We start from the raw sequence: 17,862 nt of genomic DNA, 5'->3' as shown, positions 1-17,862 counted from the left end.
TCATTTATCAACCGTTACATTCACTCCTCAAATCGCTTTTTGTCAGACCTGATGTCATCTGATTGTTTTTATCGTTCTGAATACTTTCAATTCTTCCAACGCTCATTGTATATAAATTTGTAACAGTAGATAGCCCATTTAGTGAGCTTTTAAACCGACGGCATCCAAAGTGGCTCTCCGTGACCTTTGTGCATTTGCAGTTTGTGTATTATTTCGTTATTTTGTTTTGGATATGGACAACTTGTCTGACGCAAATAAATAATAATAATAGTAGTCTTGTTCATAAAGTATGATACGATATCTGAACAAGCTCTTGCTGATGCAGGTGATTTGTCTTAAGTATACAACAGTAGCCTACTCTTTAGCAAAACATCATATTATTGCCACTTACATAGATATACCGTATATATATAAATATTAATCTTTGATTTTACTTTATTACTTTACTTTTATTGACCATAGAAAGAGCTCAACACCATACCTAGAAATGAAAATAATCCAGTTATACAAGTCTTCAGTTAACTAAGCAAATGTTTTCCTGTAAATATTGATTACAAAGAATTTATTGCACTACGGGTAGTTGAAAACAAAATACAATGTATTATCATCGAAAAAATGGGTCTGTGCTAAAGTAACCCTCATAACATGAGGTGGTCTCATTATTGTGATGGTCGCCAACTAGGGTTCCACTGTAGTTAGCAATCATTGTAAATTATATTTCTAAGCTCAATTTTATGGTTTAAGACAGTGGTTCCCAAACGGGGGGAATTCCCCACTAGGGGGGAATTTTGCAATTTTTGGGGGGAATTTGGTTTTAGGATTGTAAGCCTTTTTAAGCGTAGTAAGTTGGCCTAGACTAGGGCGTTAAAGAGGAGATTATTATTAAATTAACTCCCGATTATTTAAGCAACTGTGCACTGACATGGATGCAGACCATCACGTAGGCCAACTTCTTTTTCATGCAAATACTCGATGGCTGTCAAGAGGAAACGTAACCAAGCGAGTGTTTGAGCTCAGAGACGAGCTTAAATTATTTTTTGACCTTTAAATAAGATTGGAATTTGTTCCATTGCTGAATGATGACAAATGGATTAGATTCCTTGCTTATTTGGTTGATAGGTTTGGTCCATTGAATAAACTAATCTGAAAACGCAAGGGAAAAACACCAATATACGGTATATATTCAATCGCTATCTCCGTTTAAAGCAGATTTCGCATCAACATGGGTTATTTGTATCCATGAGCCATTGACATATTAATACCATATGAATTTACAAGCTGTAGGCTACTGCTTCCATGCTGCGCAAGGCAGGTTGGAAGAGAGTGATGGGTTTACGTCACTGTCATTAGGAGATTGTCTGGTACTAGAAGGCTCTGCTGTCCTGGTCGCGGGGAGACTACATTTTGTCTGGCCTCTACCCTTCGACCAGCCTGGCTTGGGTGGCCCTTCCAAAAGCAGATGCCAGTACCGCTCAGCATTTAAAGATGCTTTGGAAGCTTTCACCAGCAAGCTTGATATTTGAAAGAGAAAAGTTGGAAGAAACAATTGAACATGTTTAAAGAATTATCATCGGTGCTAGTTGTTGACGACAAAGAACACGTTCTTCCAAAGTTGGAAAAAGAAATGATTTTGCAATATCTCACAGCATTAGAACTGGAATTCATTCGATATTTTCCTGAAATTTATGACGATGAGCTTGATTTAATACGAAATTCATTCACATTGTTGATGGAAAAAGTTTCCAATATATTGCAGGATGAATTTTTAAAATTCAAAACGGATTTTTGCGCAAGAGACTTATTCAGATAAAAATCAATCACTGGATTTTGGCTATTATTGTGTAATTCCTATCCCAAAGTGGCAGAGAAAGCTATTCGAAGTATCCTTCCGTTTGCTTCCACTTATCTATGTGAATTAGGTTTTTCAAGTTTTGCCAATGAAAACAAAACAGAGAAACAGATTAGACGTGGAGAATGACATTTGTTGTGCTCTTTCCAATACTCTTTCACCACTTTCATGAGTTGTCGAAACAAAAAAATCAAAAACTTCACACAGGCTGTTAAATGCATTGACTCTTATATTTTGAATGTATTCTTTGAATAAAATACTTTTCAGCAACGTTCTTCATTAATTAAATTATTTTAGTATGAAAAGGAATATTACAGGCTGAAAAGCTTATTTGTAGTTAAAGTTTAGTTTATCTTCCAAGACTTAGATTAAAACATTAATGTAAACGAGTTTTTAACAAACTAAATTTATAGGGGGAAATTTGGATTTGAATATCAACTAAAAGGGTCCACCGGATAAAAAAGGTTGGGAACCACTGGTTTAAGAAATATCTTGACATTTGTTTTAATATCCTTAGCCTTGCTTTTGGTTTTACAGATTACATGTTCATTTTTTACCATTTAGTTTCCTGCAGACTTTTATAACACATTTGTTCTCAGTAAATAGCATGGAAGAACATGTTTCTGGAAAAACTTTCAGCACTGATAAACAGACATTTTTGTCACTTAATCCCATGGATGTAAAGTTTTCTAACGAAAAAACTCCAAAATCGAAGTTGGCTTTATCTCAAATGAGCGCTGGCATTTCCAATGAATCTAATTTTTCTGGGAGTGAACATAGCTCTTCAAAAATAACAAACTTGCAGCTTTCAATGACTTCGCCATCTTTTATAAAAACACAATTTAGCACTCCAAAGAATAGCAAACCATTGGTTAATAGTAGTAAAATCAACAACACAAATAATGAAAGTGAATTTAGCATCACTAATCCTTTTGAAAGTCAAGTGACAATTGACAGTCTTATTCAGCCATCTCTAAGCCCGTCTATGTTTGCATCAACAAGTAACCAAACTTACAATGAGTCTGTGAATCAGTCACCTGGAAGTTTTTGGAATATTGATCAAATTGCACTCATGAAGCCTGTCGACATTGATATTTCAAAATTTCATGAGCAACAAAATGTAGTTAATTTTGACCCTGCCGTGGAAGTCCAAGCACAAAAGGCTATAGACAATTTTTTTGCCAATGGCATAAATATCACCAGCCCCTGGTCATCATCTGAACCACCTCACTACTTAGCCATCATTTCACCAGCTGTTCCATCAAGTGCTCGAGGAAAGAGGATACACAGGAACTGTGAAGTGAATACTACTTCGAGTCAACTTAAGAACAGCTCTCCGTTGCTGGTGAAAGAATACCAATCCATACCTCAGAAGACCGCTACTGTTTCTACTCAAACAGCACTATCAATTCCTTGTGATGTTGACCTCACTAAAATATTGGAACAATACTTTACCCAAAATGATTGTAGTGATATTAAGGACCAGGAAGATTCCCAAACAAATGAAGTTCTGAGTAACTCTTCTTTGCGAAGAAAGCTGTTTTTTCAAGATAATGTCGATGATTGTGATGATTTTCATTCTGACCCTGCATCCAATATTGACAGAAAACCACTAAAAAGTGTTGAAAATGCCAGTGATGATTTTGATGCCTTTCCTATGTCATCTGACTCAGACTATGAAAAAAGACAAGGTTTTGCCAAAGAAAATATGCGTACTCCATTATTAAAATCAAAATGTCATATTCCTAAAACACCAAGCAGCAACCAATCACCATTTTCATCAAGCCCTGTTGTTGGAGGTCGAATGTTTGATCTTGGTACCCCATACAGATCTCATTTACAAGAAAAGGATTCACCCGGTGCTTTATATTCCCCCATTGATGGTTGCAAAAGGTTAATTTGTTCCACTAATGAAATTACTTCAGCTGAAACCTTTAGAAATAGAAGGATGTTGCATAAGGCATCCACATTCAAAAACTTGAAACTTAACACATTGTTAAATGCAGCACAATCTTCATCCGACTTGAAGAATGAATCAGATCCTCACCTTGCATCTGAACTGACTGAAGGTGATTCTGTATTCACTGCGGAATTCGAGCACATATCTCCACCATTGTCTCCTATAGAAGATACCGCTGCAACGACTTTGTAAAATCCATCTTCTGTATATGTTTATTTTTTGCTGTTGTATAGCTACATTTTATAATAATTCAAAGTAGGCTACCGTACTTTATTTGAACAGAAAGTTTGCTTGTAAATTATTTCACAAGTGTTTTGTTGAAACATTTTCTAAATCTAAAGACATAAATTTTTCTGTCAACTTGTTTCGTGGGGTAGAAGTCCTTTCTACATTATTTCAAACTTTATTATGTTTTTTAATTTGTTTTTGATGAGTTTTCTTGTATTTTTTGTAATTGTATAAACACTGTTTGGCCCTTATTTTTATTCAAAAGATAGGAATTTTTCAGGTGTCATCACTGGTTAATGGTTATGATGGATTTGTGTTAGTAGCATACTAGTGATATAGAATATTCCTTCTTTGGACGTGAAAAGAACTATGCTTTTGAAATAACGTAGAATTCAACTGTGAAGCGAACTAGAACTGCAGTTGATAATGTCTTTACTACGGTATCAATTGATTACTCTTGCTAATAGCCACTTTTATTTTGAAAATTGTATGACTGTAAATGTATTTGCGTTTTTGTATTGTACTCAAGTGCTGTGCATCAGCTCAGTTACGTGAGTTTATTCAATGCTATGACTTTGTTGCGATAAGCTGCTACTGTACGGTATGCTGAATATCATGATTCCTAAAAAAAACTGCAATTTACTATCTTTAGTTAATCAAGATTTGCATTAGTTACGTTTTAAAAGCGTACGTTCGTGGTAACAGTAATGAGCTTCAGAATAGGTCAATAAGCGGAAGTGAGAAATCTTTGTACTAACGTGGGCTGAAATGCAGGATTCATTTGTTATGTGGGAAAACTTCAATGTGATGGGTTGAGTTGTTTTTATTTCTGACCATCATAGCAAAAACATTATTGTACCTTTTCAGGTCTCTGAGCTCCTCTATTTTTTCGGCGACCAAGCATGGCCTACCAGAACTTCTTCCCGGCGGCGAAATCTTTTTCCCACGAACATTGTGTCTCATTTGCATATTTCTGTAAGTGTAGCCCGCTACTGGTTACCCGCCGCGCGCGTAACTGTTTTACCGATTCATTTTTTTTTCGCGCGGTTTTCAAAGTCAGCAGCCGATTTTCGCCCTCCAAGTCCAAATCTAAACATTGAACATGAAAACAACGCAGCCTGCCTAGAGACACACCTAGTCTAGACAAGTTTAAAAAAATTGAGAAAAGAAATTGATTCTGGTCACTCTAGTAGTAGTAGTAGTAGTCCAGTTTTAATCCGGTGATGTCCCCGTTACCGAGGGTGGCCGGATTCATCTCCAAATGCCGCAATCGCCTTCACACCCTGCCTCCACGTCGATCTGTCTAACGCGTCCTCTCTTGTTAAGCCCACCTTGCTGCTTTCTTCCTCAACTGCCTTTTCCACGTTTTCTTGGGTCTTCCTTGTTTTCTACGACCCTCCACTCGCAACTCCAGCGCTCTTCTCAAAACATTATCTTCATCCCTTCTCAAAACATGCCCATACCACCTCACCCATTCGCTTTCGCCAACTTATCAACATTTTCATTCAACCCAAGCAAGTTCTTCAGTATTCCTTTTGTCCATCAGCTTCACACCACACAGTGCTCTCACCATCGCTCTCTCAGTTCTTCTTAAAATCGCCAATTCGTTTTCCCGTAAGCACCATCACCATGTCTCACTTCCGTACAGCATTGCAGATCTCTCACAGAACTAGTATAAATTCTTCCTCTCATTTTCAACGGAAATCTTCTACCACATAACAACTCTCGACACTCTCTGAATTTCACCCGACCAAACCTTACTCTTGCAGTCACTGCCGCTTCACAACCACCACTTGCATTCAATCTATCTCCTAGATAGCAAAAGGCATTCACGGATTCAACTTCGTTATTCAGCTTTTCAACAGGACCAACCATTCCTTCTTCAATCTTCCTGCATCTTTCACATTCAAAACCATCTCCGGATCTGCATGTCACTCTCTTCATCTTTGCACATCTCCCACATGGGTCAATTTTGCTCATTGTGATTTTCCCTTCCGTTCCACTTATTAACCAAATCATCCGCGTATAGTATCTCCTCTACTCTAAAAGTAAGATTTTCCGAATTAAATAAGAATTAACCCTACTTTTTTTTGAAAAGCTTTTGTGCACCGCAAAAATTAATTTAAAGAAAAAAAAATTGAATTCGATGGGTGTCGAATCGTTGTCCTCACGAACAAAAGGCAGAAGATGAAACCACTGAACCAAACACGCCAGACGCCAACGAAAGATGTTTGCATTCACACTGTAGGGGAGAACCTCCATCATTGGGACGATTCTACAATGGGACACTTGGTCTCCCACGCTTAGTTGATCAAGCGAGCACAACGTATATGACGAATTTCAATTCGCCATGTAGTCTTTCGCTTGTACCAACAGTGGGATCCTTCAATTTGCATGCATGGCTGGTTTGTTAAAGAAAGTGTGTTTTTTGATACCCAAAGTAAAAAAAGATAGGTCACTTGCCTTGAAGATATTTTTGTACATACTTGGCGAAGCAGGTTAAAAAAGCATGGTAGCATAGTCTATATGTCTGGCAGTTCTTAGGACAAAACGTTGTTGTCAGTGAAGTAGTCTTTAAGAAATTAGCTAATTTTTTTTGCATTTGCGGATGGCATCTTACAATGGGACAGCAGGTCTTGCCCATCAATGGGACACTGTAAATCAACTCGACTTATTCGTAAAAAGGGAAACACAGATCCTTTAACTATGAAAACTGCTGTTGAAAAAGCAATAAGCCTACAAACCGGAAAAAATAGACCTGTAGCAAGAGAATTTGACATACCAAGCCAAACATTGAAAAGCTGGGTTGACACATACAAAAGAGCCCAAGCAAATAATGATCTTAAAAGCAATCTAAGTTTTCAACCTCATTATGGTGTCAAAAAGATTTTGAATGATGAAGTTGAGAAAATTTTAGAAAACTTTAATAATGCACTACAGTAAATATAATCAATAACAAAGTGAATATCAAGTTTATAATGTGCATTTACACAGATAATAAATTGTGTCCCATTGTTAGAAATTGCCTGTCCCAATGGTGGAGCCAGATTCAACAATGGGACGTTTTGAGTAACCTTCCAAAACTGCGCGTTATTTCTAAACCACTGGAGACAATGAAATCAAACCAAGTGTTATTTGAAAAAAAATGCATTGGCATTAGTGTTGTAAAAAAAAGCACTGCATTTCGTTACAAAATTTAAAAAAAATTAGCAAAACGCAAAATTTGTCCCATTGATGGAGGTTCTCCCCTATTAATACAAGCTCTATGCGAAGTAACAAAAATCTCGCTTCCCGGCGGCCGAATTCTCGTGCCGGGCAGCCTATACAAAAAGTCGGTTAAAAATTTTTTGTTCAAATATCAGTTAATTAATATTGTGTTTCTGCATTCACTCCGTAGAGAATAACATAAATAAGGCACTGAAACATATTTGCAGTTATAGCCTACTGGAATGTACTGCTTCCCAAGTAAGTGTAGGCAGTTAGTCTTCGAGTTTTTACAGGTCGACGCACAGACTTTTTGGTAAACTTTTATCAGCGATGTTTTTCGTCAGTGTGTGGAAACTTGGCCTTGTTTGTGGACAAATATTGCGAGTAAGAAAGTTTCGTGTGGGCTACAAAAGAGAGTGGTGGTAAAAAAATTCAAATAACGTACCGTACTAGCGAAAACTGTGATGGCCTACCGGCACGATAGTTTCGGAGGCCATTTCACGACTTCTCAGCGGCAATGTCCTCCGGAGGCTTAGTGGTCTGCTTTTTATCTCTACCATGGGTTAGAAATGGTGTCCACAGTATGAAGCTACCAATTTGTTAATAAAAGCTTGAAGCACAAACCTTCTCATCCTGACACAGACCATTCCACATTGTACTATTTTGCGTCTTCAAAGAGTTCAGAATGCTGCTGATCGGCTACTTACTTCAACACGTAAACGTGAGCATATCATTCCTATACTAAACTCCCTGCATTGGCTTCCAGTATTATATCGTATTCGCTTCAAAATATGTCTATTAATTTATAAAGTTTTCCATGGTTTTGCTCCGAACTATCTGGACACTTTGCTTGTTCATTATAAACCTGCCAGAACTTTGCGTTCTCAACATCAATTGCTCTTGTGCAACCCTTCATGTAAGACACAATATGGAAATCGCACCCCAGTTGTTGCTGAAATTGTTTGCCTATTTGTGTAAAAGAAACTGAAAATTTAAATGAACCCAAAGCTCGCTTGAAAACGTTCTATTTCAAGGAACATTATGACTGAAAGTATCATATTAATCATTACCATTGTCATGTACAGCGCCCAGGAGCATAGTCGGACTGTGGATGTGGCGCTATATAAATATTGTTATTACAGTAGAATTTGCCTATAACGGCACCTCTAGGGGATTTGCAAAAACTGACGTTATAGACGAACTACCGCAAACTATTCCAAAACTATCTTTTGATTAAAGAAGGAGGTGTATATAATCCAGTCAGGTTTTACTGTGTACCACCAAAGTCACACAGAAAATACAGTAGCCTATACAAAGAAATTGTTTAAAAAAAAAACAACCATACAGGTACAGCGCAAGGTAAGTTACAGGAAATTTGCGCAATACAGCTAGTTACATACAGTAGTAGAGAAGTTCATTGTTTATTTATAGCAAAAAAGGCATTGATCTTCAGCTGTTTCGGTTTTGACACGGATTTCTCTACCACATAGCGTTCAGCTTTTGCTAAATAATGTAGGATTTGCTCGCTAAAAAAGTTAATTCATTTAATTAGTTTATACAGTAAGTTACTGCCAGAGATGGGCGTGATCTTGATCTTGAAGATCACTTTTTTTTTTGGTGATCTTGATTTTGATCTAAGATCACTTTTTTTTGTGTGATCTTGATCTTGAAGAACAATAAGATCAAGATCACTTTAAAATTGAATTTTACTTCCTACATAGAGGCATTTTTTTAGAACTCGTACTGTACAAAGTAGTTAGTGGCAACTACTAACATTAAGCCACTGTTAATATGATATGTGCCCAACAAAAGACGATTTAAAGTCTCCATCAAATCTGGTCAGTGTTGCCATTTCAAAATTGAAAAAGTTTTCTGTGTTGGTCATAATGAAGAAGTCAACTTCCGTGTACTTTATGTTGACGTATAATAAAAAATGATTTAATGTGAATTTTAAAGAAATGTTTGCTTTTATTGACCCAATTTTAGATGTTTCAAAAGTCTAGAATGGCGGTGTTAAAAAATCTGGATTCTAGCCGACTTTGGTCATGTAAAGTGGTTTATTGCAGCAAATCAACCAGACCAAGACTTGTTTAGGGTCTGAGTATGGAGCGGTTTGTCGGACCGCAAACCTCTGAACTTTTTTGATAGCAGACAACAGTATCAAAGTTGCCAGGTGGGTAAATGGTGCAATAAACATTTACATAATGCAGTGAAAGTTAGAACTACTTAGTAACACGAATAAAAACTCCCACATGAACCAGACAAAAATTTGGTAAAAAATGATGCGGTTTAAACTTTATTTTTATTTATTTATTATAAATAAAAAGTATAAAACTAATTGCAAATTTTGCGACTTTTCAGAACTACTGTAATTAACCTCTGCCTTGGGGGTGACGTTGCGATTCTAAGCAAACTACGTCAACAATTGATAGGCCTATAATTGCAACTTATTACAATTCTTAGGCCAGCGATCGAGTAGTTAAAAGTTAGCAATACCAACTATATAGGCTACCTTTACCCAGATTGCTTATAGTTATTATTTTTTGCAACATCATTGATCAAAAACTTCATTTTCTTTTCAAGTACACAAAAAGTGATCTTGAAAGTGATCTTGATCTTCAAGATCACGATCTTGATCTTCAAGATCACATAGTTTGGTGATCTTGATCTTCAAGATCACCTATTCTTGGTGATCTTGATCTTCAAGATCACCAATACTGGTGATCTTGCCCATCTCTGGTTACTGCATGCTTTGAGTTGTTTAAAGGTCATCAACTGTTGCTTTGAGTTGTTTAAAGGTCAGCTGTAGAGCTGCTTTTTACACGTGATAGTTTTTCACGTGGGAAAAAAGTTAATTAAAGTCCCTGCTGCGAACGACGTAGCAAAATAAAGGGAAGACATTTTGCAAGCAGCAGCGCTAACTGGATTGAAAGACTGACCGTTCGTGGTGAAGGCTTAAAGTGACGTTATAAACGAACAAAAGACCTCTGGGGACCAATAAAGGGTGCTGTTACATGCGAATTGACGTTATAGGCGATGCTGTTGTAGCCGAACTACAATGTACGTAAAAGATAGGAATTCTGCCGGGACCGAGCGAAATGTGACGTAATAGGCGAATTGACGTTATAAACGAAGCCGTTATAGGCGAATTCTACTGTATTATTCTCTGGTGAAACTTCAGCAGCGTTAACAGGGGGAAATTTTGGACCCGGATTATTTCAGGAGTTTGAAATTGCCGTTTATTCTTTAAATATAATGCGTTTTTCTTTAATTTTGGGCCCAAAGATCTCATTGGTAGCCTACCGGGCCCAAAGTATCCGGCTACAGTTTTGATGAAAATATATTCAGGTGTTCAATCTTTACTTTGCCGAGTAGCGCCCTACCATCAGTTACCTTTTATTACCTGCAACCTTGCCCAGATTCCAATCCAGAGGAATAATGTTTTGAAAAACAAAATTTGCACGTATCAGGCAAGTACTACCAACGTATACTGTTGCGTTTATTAGCGAAATTCAATGAGATCATTACGATGAGCAATCTAACAAAAAGGTCACCAAGAGCCGCATTGGTGTTTGTGTAAAACGTGAATCTTTCAGGCATGTCAAAGTCGGTATTCAGCCAGAAACTGCTGCAAAAAAGTGACACTCCTCAGTCCTCATTGCGACCACCGACCAGCATGCATAACATTTGAATCAAACAAATTATCATATGGTATTGTCTCTCCAAGGTTGCTGTCAACTTTCTTTTTCCGCAATACGTTTTTCTATTTCACTTCGTCGTCTTAAGCCCTTGGCAAATATGATCAGTGTAGGATCCAAAGGCATGAACCCACAAAGTCCAAGCAGTCTTCGTACTGGTTTGGCAGGATATGCTCCCATGGCCAAATGGTACTTTATACGTTCAAAATTAAGCGCGCACAGTTTTTCATTGAACATGTTTGGCATCGCATCAAACGTCCCCAATTGTTCATCCTGCAACAAACCACAGTTTTCAAGAATTAAATCACTGACAACAGTCAAACCTCATTTACCGAACTACGAAGTGAAACGCCTCCAGTCAACATTGTTTTGGAAATATGGTTTTTGATGGAGTTAATGTGTAAAAGCTCTAGAAACCTTCACAGACTAATACTCATCAATGAAAATCAAACGTTAAATTTTAGGTCATGTTTAAATTTTAACAACAAAACAAGTTACATAAATAACGTTTCAAGCTTTGGTAGGTTTCAAAATCATTAACAAAATTTATTGCTATACATCAGGGGTTCCCAACCAAGGGGGCCATGAAAAAATTTGAAAAATTATATTTTTTTTTAATTTCTCATCTCTAAGTCCACTCCAACACTGTATAACAAAAAAATTAAAATTTATTAAAAAGACTAGTACATTTTGCCCAAATCTTCATGAAATAGTCTTCAATTCCCGGTTCTTTCAAAAAATAATATATGTTTTTGGGTTTGCAACAATCAGGGTTGATCGGTTTAAACCGGGCAGTTTTGATCACCTATTACTGGTCAAAACCCCTTTAGTGTATAAATCAAGTTGCTTTTCAATTGAATTAAAAATGTTACCCTCCATGTTTAGTAATGATGTTCAACTATATTTTGTTTTGACCAACAATAACCTAAATGCTGGATTTGGAACAAAAAATATTCAATTTCTCTGTTTATTTTTGATATTTCAATCAGTTGGTTATTTTAATTATTGAGAAAATTCAAATTCTAAAAATAAGTTTCTGATGAACCAAAAAATGCTTGGTAGAACGATGAACCATTTGCACAGCCAACTGAAATACAAGAATTTATTCCAACGAATTTTTTTTATGAAAAACTTTTGCCATCAATTTTGCCATAAAATGCAACATTTGCCCTCCCGTTGCGTAGCACATAAGACGTAGCACGACATGTAATTAAGGTAGTAGTCTTAATGCTGTTTGATGTCTTGTTTTTGGCAGTGCTGAAGCAAGAGAAAAATCTAAGATAAATATAATCTTTTGTACAAATTTTACAGGCAGCCATCTGTGGCTGCCTGACAGGTCGGTATTGGCGGCCATTAATGAAAGTTCAGGCGGCCATGGCCGCCAGCTATTGCGAGGCCTGCATATCAAAATAGCCACAACTTCTATATTTTCTAAATAGCCCATAACCCAGGTAGCCGACCATTCACTACATCAAAATATTTTTTTGGGGTTTTGACCGGTTTAAACCTAGTTTTCACCGGTTAAAACCAGGTTTAAACCAGTTTTGACCACTTAGAGATCAACCCTGTCAACAATGTTACTTCTGAAGACAAAGCAGTGCAGTGTCTTGGATATTCAATATGACATGTGACTTGCTCTTTCCACCAACAAACAAGCAATTAAAACATTGTCAGAGCAAAAACAAACTCAACCATCCCATTAACTGCATATGTAATAACTAATTAACGTACTATCATGTTTATTGTGTGTTGTATTTATATCATTTTATCATTCTAACTACCGGTTACTGTATAAACAAGTTTTTTAATTAAAATGACGTTTCTTAATTTTTCAAAAGGTTGGAAAAAAAACTAGGGGGGGCATTGGTATTTCAAAATTTTTAAAGGGGACACGGTGTAGAAAAGGTTGGGAACCCTGCTATATATAATTACGGAAGGGCTCTGACATTTACCTAAATGTCAGGGCAGGTATTGAGGGAGCAAGTCTTTTAGGCGCAGACAGTTAGGCGCCGGTCAAATAGGCGCGCACACTGTGGCGTCTGGATATTTAGGTGCGGAGCACTGTGGCGCCCGTTCTAATATGTCATGGCTTTCGTGAGTGAAGCTGCTTAAACCGGCAATGCTTTTCACACAAAATGTTATATTGAACAAAAAACTATGTCATGACTTCCGTGAGTGAAGCTGCTTAAACCGGCAATGCTTTTCACACAAAATGTTACATTGAACAGAAAAATATACTGTATTTGAATGCGCGTGTTCGGCATTTATTTGTTGTTAGTCCAGGTTTGCATCAGCGAAAGCATTATCAATAAATTATTCAAGTTTCCGAACATGACTAAGTTCACTTTTAGTGAGTCAAATAATAACTACACTAAACATCAGTCAAAAATATACCGTAGCCTATATTCAAGCGGGTGGTAGGCTTGAGTGAAGAGTAACTTAGTTTTCCGTCAAAACCCCGACTAGGTTAAATAATGAGCAAAGTCGCACCATTATGCTTGCAACTTGTAGCTAGGGTGCATATGCCTCATAGAAATGTATTCATGTAGTAGAGCGTTGTCTCATACGTACTCGCCACACGACCAATCAATCCTGAGTAGAAGTAATTGCGAAAGATAACAGATTAAGTAAGGTTCCATCTGGCTGCAACCTGTGTTCAGGATGCATAGCAAATGTCCTGTGGAGATGTGCTAATATCAAGAGTAGTAGAGCGCTGTCTCGCACCTCAAATGAACGGGCGCCACAGTGCTCCGCACCTAAATATCCAGACGCCACAGTTTCCCCAGACACTTTGTGTTAGCAGCTCTTAAACTGACATAATCATCCCGCGATTGTATCACCAAAGCAGCACATTGATTTGATCTGATAGCTGTTGGTTGGCGCGTGATTTTGTGAACGAAGAAGAACAAAGATCAAGCAGCGCTGGTTCGACTATTGTAGTGTGCACTTGAGCAACGCATTTTATGGACTGCACTCTATTCAGCGGCACCTAGTGGATGGAATAATTCTCTGGCAACAACCTTTCAACAATCGGAAACTTCACTCTGTCAATCTCGGTAACTGGCCCCAGTCAAAAGCGTTTACAACTATGCGAAATTACCAGAAATAACTAATCAAGGCTTTGTCAGTACGAGGATAGAGATTCAAAACCAACCAACCAACCGTATTTATTGTCGAACTGGGAAAGCTTCTTTGAGAGCTTAATCCTGGCAATTTTACATAGCCTACTTGTGTAGAGGCTTTGAACCACTGACGCAGGAGGCTCCACTTAGTCAACGAGATAGATCGAGTGGCATTCCCGATAGTTGAAATCAGGGATATCTAGAACAACGGGATTGCTGACTCTGTTTTGAAGTGGACAATAGGAGGGTTACTGCATCATTACTGCACAAACTAAAATGTGGATTTCTCAACATACAACCCATTTCTTGTTCTTAAAATGATGCTTGAAGATGAAATAATTTTAAAAAAGCAAAAAAAAATTGAAAATCTGGCCGTTTTTCTCCAAACCGCCACCAAGTGGTAAAAAATACAAATTTTAAACACAAATATTTTTAATACCACACAAATATTTTTAATACCACTTACTGGATTTGAATCAAATTTTAACAAAATGTTTATAATTATCAAGACTGAAGCTCTATGGAAGAAAATGAAGATATTTTGAGAAAATAAAAAGTTATTCAAATTGTTGCATTTTTTCAAAAATATTTGATCCTCGGACATGAAACAAATGGGTACCGACAGCATCATGGACAAAATTTCCAAAATTCTTTGACCAGAGGCTTTGTATGTTTACTCTGTCTGATAGTGTTAAAAATTTGAAAGCGATTGGCAAATACATGAAAGAGATATTTGGGATTAAAATTTGGTACTTGGTCAAAAATCACATTTTATGAAAAACAACAATAAACATTTTCAACACCTTAAAGCCTCCTTTATCATAAGTAGACCCTTTTTTGCCTCTGCTTGGGTTTATAATTTTTTCTTAAGTGCTTTTAATATTTTTTTCCTGGCCTTGGATGTGTCAAAGCTTCTTTTTCTTGATTTGTCAAATCAAAACTTGTCGAGTATTTGGCAGATTTCTGAATATGCAGAGATTTCGCTACCGGTACTGTCTTGTTTTCCTAATTTTTTTTGCTGAAGTAGAAGGTTGGCAAAAAGGGCTTTGATCTTCTGTTGTTGGATGGCTTTCTGGTGTTACAGGAAAGGTTACATATGTGTTACAGTAACAGTTCATCAAGTCTACCACCATTGTTAGACTTACAACCAACCTTATCCAACTTTCTTTGTTTAGCAATACCACGAAATTGAATTTTCTTACTTCTTTTCATGTTTTTTTTATTTCCTATTTTTGATGACTAAAACTTGCCCAAAAGTGATGCAATAATCAATGAAATATGAAAACTAAAGCTGTGTTCAATAGCCTACTCAATAGTCTTGGATGACTAACAGCAAAAGTTTGCTTTAAAATGATGATCTTAAGTTATAGACAAGGCCAGCCATTAGTTGTTGCTATGGGCGTTGCTAGGGAAGATGCCTAGAAGTGCCCACTTTCAAGACCTTATTTTAGCTTCACAGCAGGGATATCTAGAAAAGGCGACTTCTCAACAGCGTAATTGACACGCGCTTTCGCTTTTTTTCATTTTCGGACGTTAACAGCGCTGACCCTTCTAGTGTCCATCACTTTATCGAAATTTGCAAAGTCAGCAATCCCGTTGTTCTATATATCCCTGGTTGAAATCTCACTGAACTTGAGTTGAACATTAGTTAAAGTCAAGCTCAACAAAATTCAAACAAGAGTTGGCCACTTCAATTCCAGTGTCGGTGGTTAAGGCTCATTTATTGGCCTGCAAATGCACCAGAGAAAAACAAACTGCTGAGTGCTGACCATGCAGGTCTCGAAATTCACCGCGGACATCGGACATGTTCGCCGTCACAGCATGTGATGTCCGCGGGAAGTACCATCTAGATCGGTCATATTTGTCCGCCGAGAAATAACACAGGAACTAGCGATACAAATTGTCATTGCATAGCACGAACAATTGTTGCAATAATATATTTTCCAGCGCATTCCAGCGCGCATCTAGAAAATGTGAATACTGTATCCCTTAGCTTCTATTCAAGGTGGAAAACTTTCGATTTTTACATTGCTTCAACGATTGATGACATTGAATCAGCATACAAAGGTGAATTCTTAGCTAAGAATCGATAGGAGTACAGGTACTTCTATACTAATCACGCAAAATTTAGTTTAAGTTTTACATCACAATGTCTCAACTCTGATCTCTGAGTAATAATTATACAGCAAGGTTGGTTACTAAATTAGATTATACGAGTAGGCTATTACAGCAAGATGCAACAAAATTTGTTGAGTTTTGGTATTACAGTAAGAAAAAAAAGACCCAAGGAAAATTCCCTTTCGCTCACATGACACGCAAAAATAAACTTAAAGAAAAAAGCCTGTGAAACTTTGCGCAGCAGAAAATAGTAGCGTTGGTGTAAAAGTTTTCCGACTCCTGTCCAGAGCATTGTGACGCAATAAATCACACGACCTCGTTCGGTGGAAGTTGATCAGTTATGTGACGTATTGACCAGCTACACCGCGCTTTGACTCTTCAAGCGCAAGTCGTTGGTCTGATGAAAGCCTTTCAGAGTGACTTTACTGAATTTTTAAAAAGCCTTCCAAAACTGTAGTTATAGTTCCGAAATGGCGAAGAATTATTATCAAGATAAAGTGATTAAGCATGACGATCGACGACTAAAACTGGTGTGTCCGCCGTGAGATTTAATTTGTCCGCCGTGAGACTTAATTTGTTCGCCGAGATAGCTGCTCCGACCGGACACGTTTGTCCGCCGTCAACAAAAACGAATTTCGAGGCCTGCCATGTTACTCTTAAATTCACATTTGCAAAGAACCAAACGAAGTGTAGCAGCACTGGATGAAGCTACACTGAATTGGCTTTTTATCACCTGCACTGAAATTTGAAAAAGTTTTGTAGTAAGTTTGAAGCACACTTCATAAATATTGTTCTGAGTGTAATATACATCAAGACCTAAAGCTAAAATCTGTGACTACAGACTGCATAGTAGAAAGTCATACAAGGTTTATCTATGGTGAAATCTTGATTATCATACATACAGTCATGTTGCTTACCTCAGCATTTCGATCCGAAGATTTCTTAGCGACCACAATTCTATAAAATGGTCTGTTAGTACAACCATCCAAAGTCATTCGAATCACATTTTTAGTTCTGAGGCAAAGAGTTCCATCAAAATTTTCAGTAACATTTGAATTTTCTCTGTTTTCAAAAAGATGCTCTGCTCCTTTAGCTATGTAACGATACCTTGATACTCTTGTTGTAACTTGATATCCAGTTTTCCGCAGCAAACATAATTTACTTAAACGAACCATGCCTAGATACATTTAAAACAAGAAATGTGTTAAGTTGTACCGTACAATGTACATGCTAGCCCAACTGATAAAATTTTTGGTAAACTGGTACCTAGCTTTGTTGAACAAGTTGTTAACAACATTTGGCAGATACGAAGTATATCATGTGATTTGCTTTTTCTTTACCATGTTTAGTTCATTCTTTTGTATTTGTTACTTCATGTGTGTGCAGAGGTGGGAACCCGCTACTTCGACCAAAATAGCATGTGCTCCCCACTTCTAATTTACAAAAGTAGCCCGCTACTCGGACCAAAGTGTGTATATCAGAGTTGGATCAGTATTCAGTATCCGAACCGTAGATCAGTTGCACAGTTTTAGCTGCAATTATATACATTAAAACTACCGTATTTATCCGTGCATAAGTCGCAAAATTTTGCACCAAATCTTGCCCAAAAGGGTTGGGTTGGGGTGTGACTTATACCCACACAAGGTTCTGAACTTCTGACAAACAAATGCTACAGATCGC

At 37.3% G+C, this 17,862-nt stretch overlaps 2 protein-coding genes across 2 annotated transcripts; one reads left to right on the top strand and one right to left on the bottom strand.

Annotated features, from left to right (window-relative positions):
* The first annotated feature begins 2,392 nt into the window (after nt 1–2,392).
* On the top strand, nt 2,393–4,729 carry LOC145765070 (uncharacterized). Its single transcript, XM_082576809.1, has one exon. The coding sequence runs from the start codon at nt 2,457–2,459 to the stop codon at nt 3,999–4,001; it is 1,545 nt and encodes a 514-aa protein (XP_082432935.1). The 5' UTR covers nt 2,393–2,456; the 3' UTR covers nt 4,002–4,729.
* Nucleotides 4,730–10,730: 6,001 nt separating this feature from the next.
* Nucleotides 10,731–17,357, bottom strand: LOC145765339 (small ribosomal subunit protein bS16m-like). Its single transcript, XM_082577142.1, has 2 exons — nt 17,100–17,357; nt 10,731–11,215 (listed from the first exon to the last, which is right to left on the bottom strand). Exons 1-2 carry the CDS (start codon nt 17,355–17,357, stop codon nt 10,979–10,981), a joined length of 495 nt encoding a protein of 164 aa, XP_082433268.1. The 3' UTR covers nt 10,731–10,978.
* Nucleotides 17,358–17,862: the final 505 nt, after the last annotated feature.

This window comes from Aplidium turbinatum, chromosome 2, assembly GCF_918807975.1.
Source record: "Aplidium turbinatum chromosome 2, kaAplTurb1.1, whole genome shotgun sequence".
Lineage (NCBI taxonomy): Eukaryota > Metazoa > Chordata > Ascidiacea > Aplousobranchia > Polyclinidae > Aplidium > Aplidium turbinatum.
Note: the sequence above shows the minus strand (reverse complement) of the source record. Positions and strands in the feature narration are given on the sequence as shown.

Coding starts and splice junctions, on each gene's coding strand:
- LOC145765339 (XM_082577142.1), bottom strand. CDS start 17,357: ATGGTTCGTTTAAGTAAATTATGTTTGCTGCGGAAAACTGGATATCAA. Junction 11,216..17,099: donor CTTCGGATCGAAATGCTGAG/GTAAGCAACATG, acceptor GGTTTGTTGCAG/GATGAACAATTGGGGACGTT.
- LOC145765070 (XM_082576809.1), top strand. CDS start 2,457: ATGGAAGAACATGTTTCTGGAAAAACTTTCAGCACTGATAAACAGACA.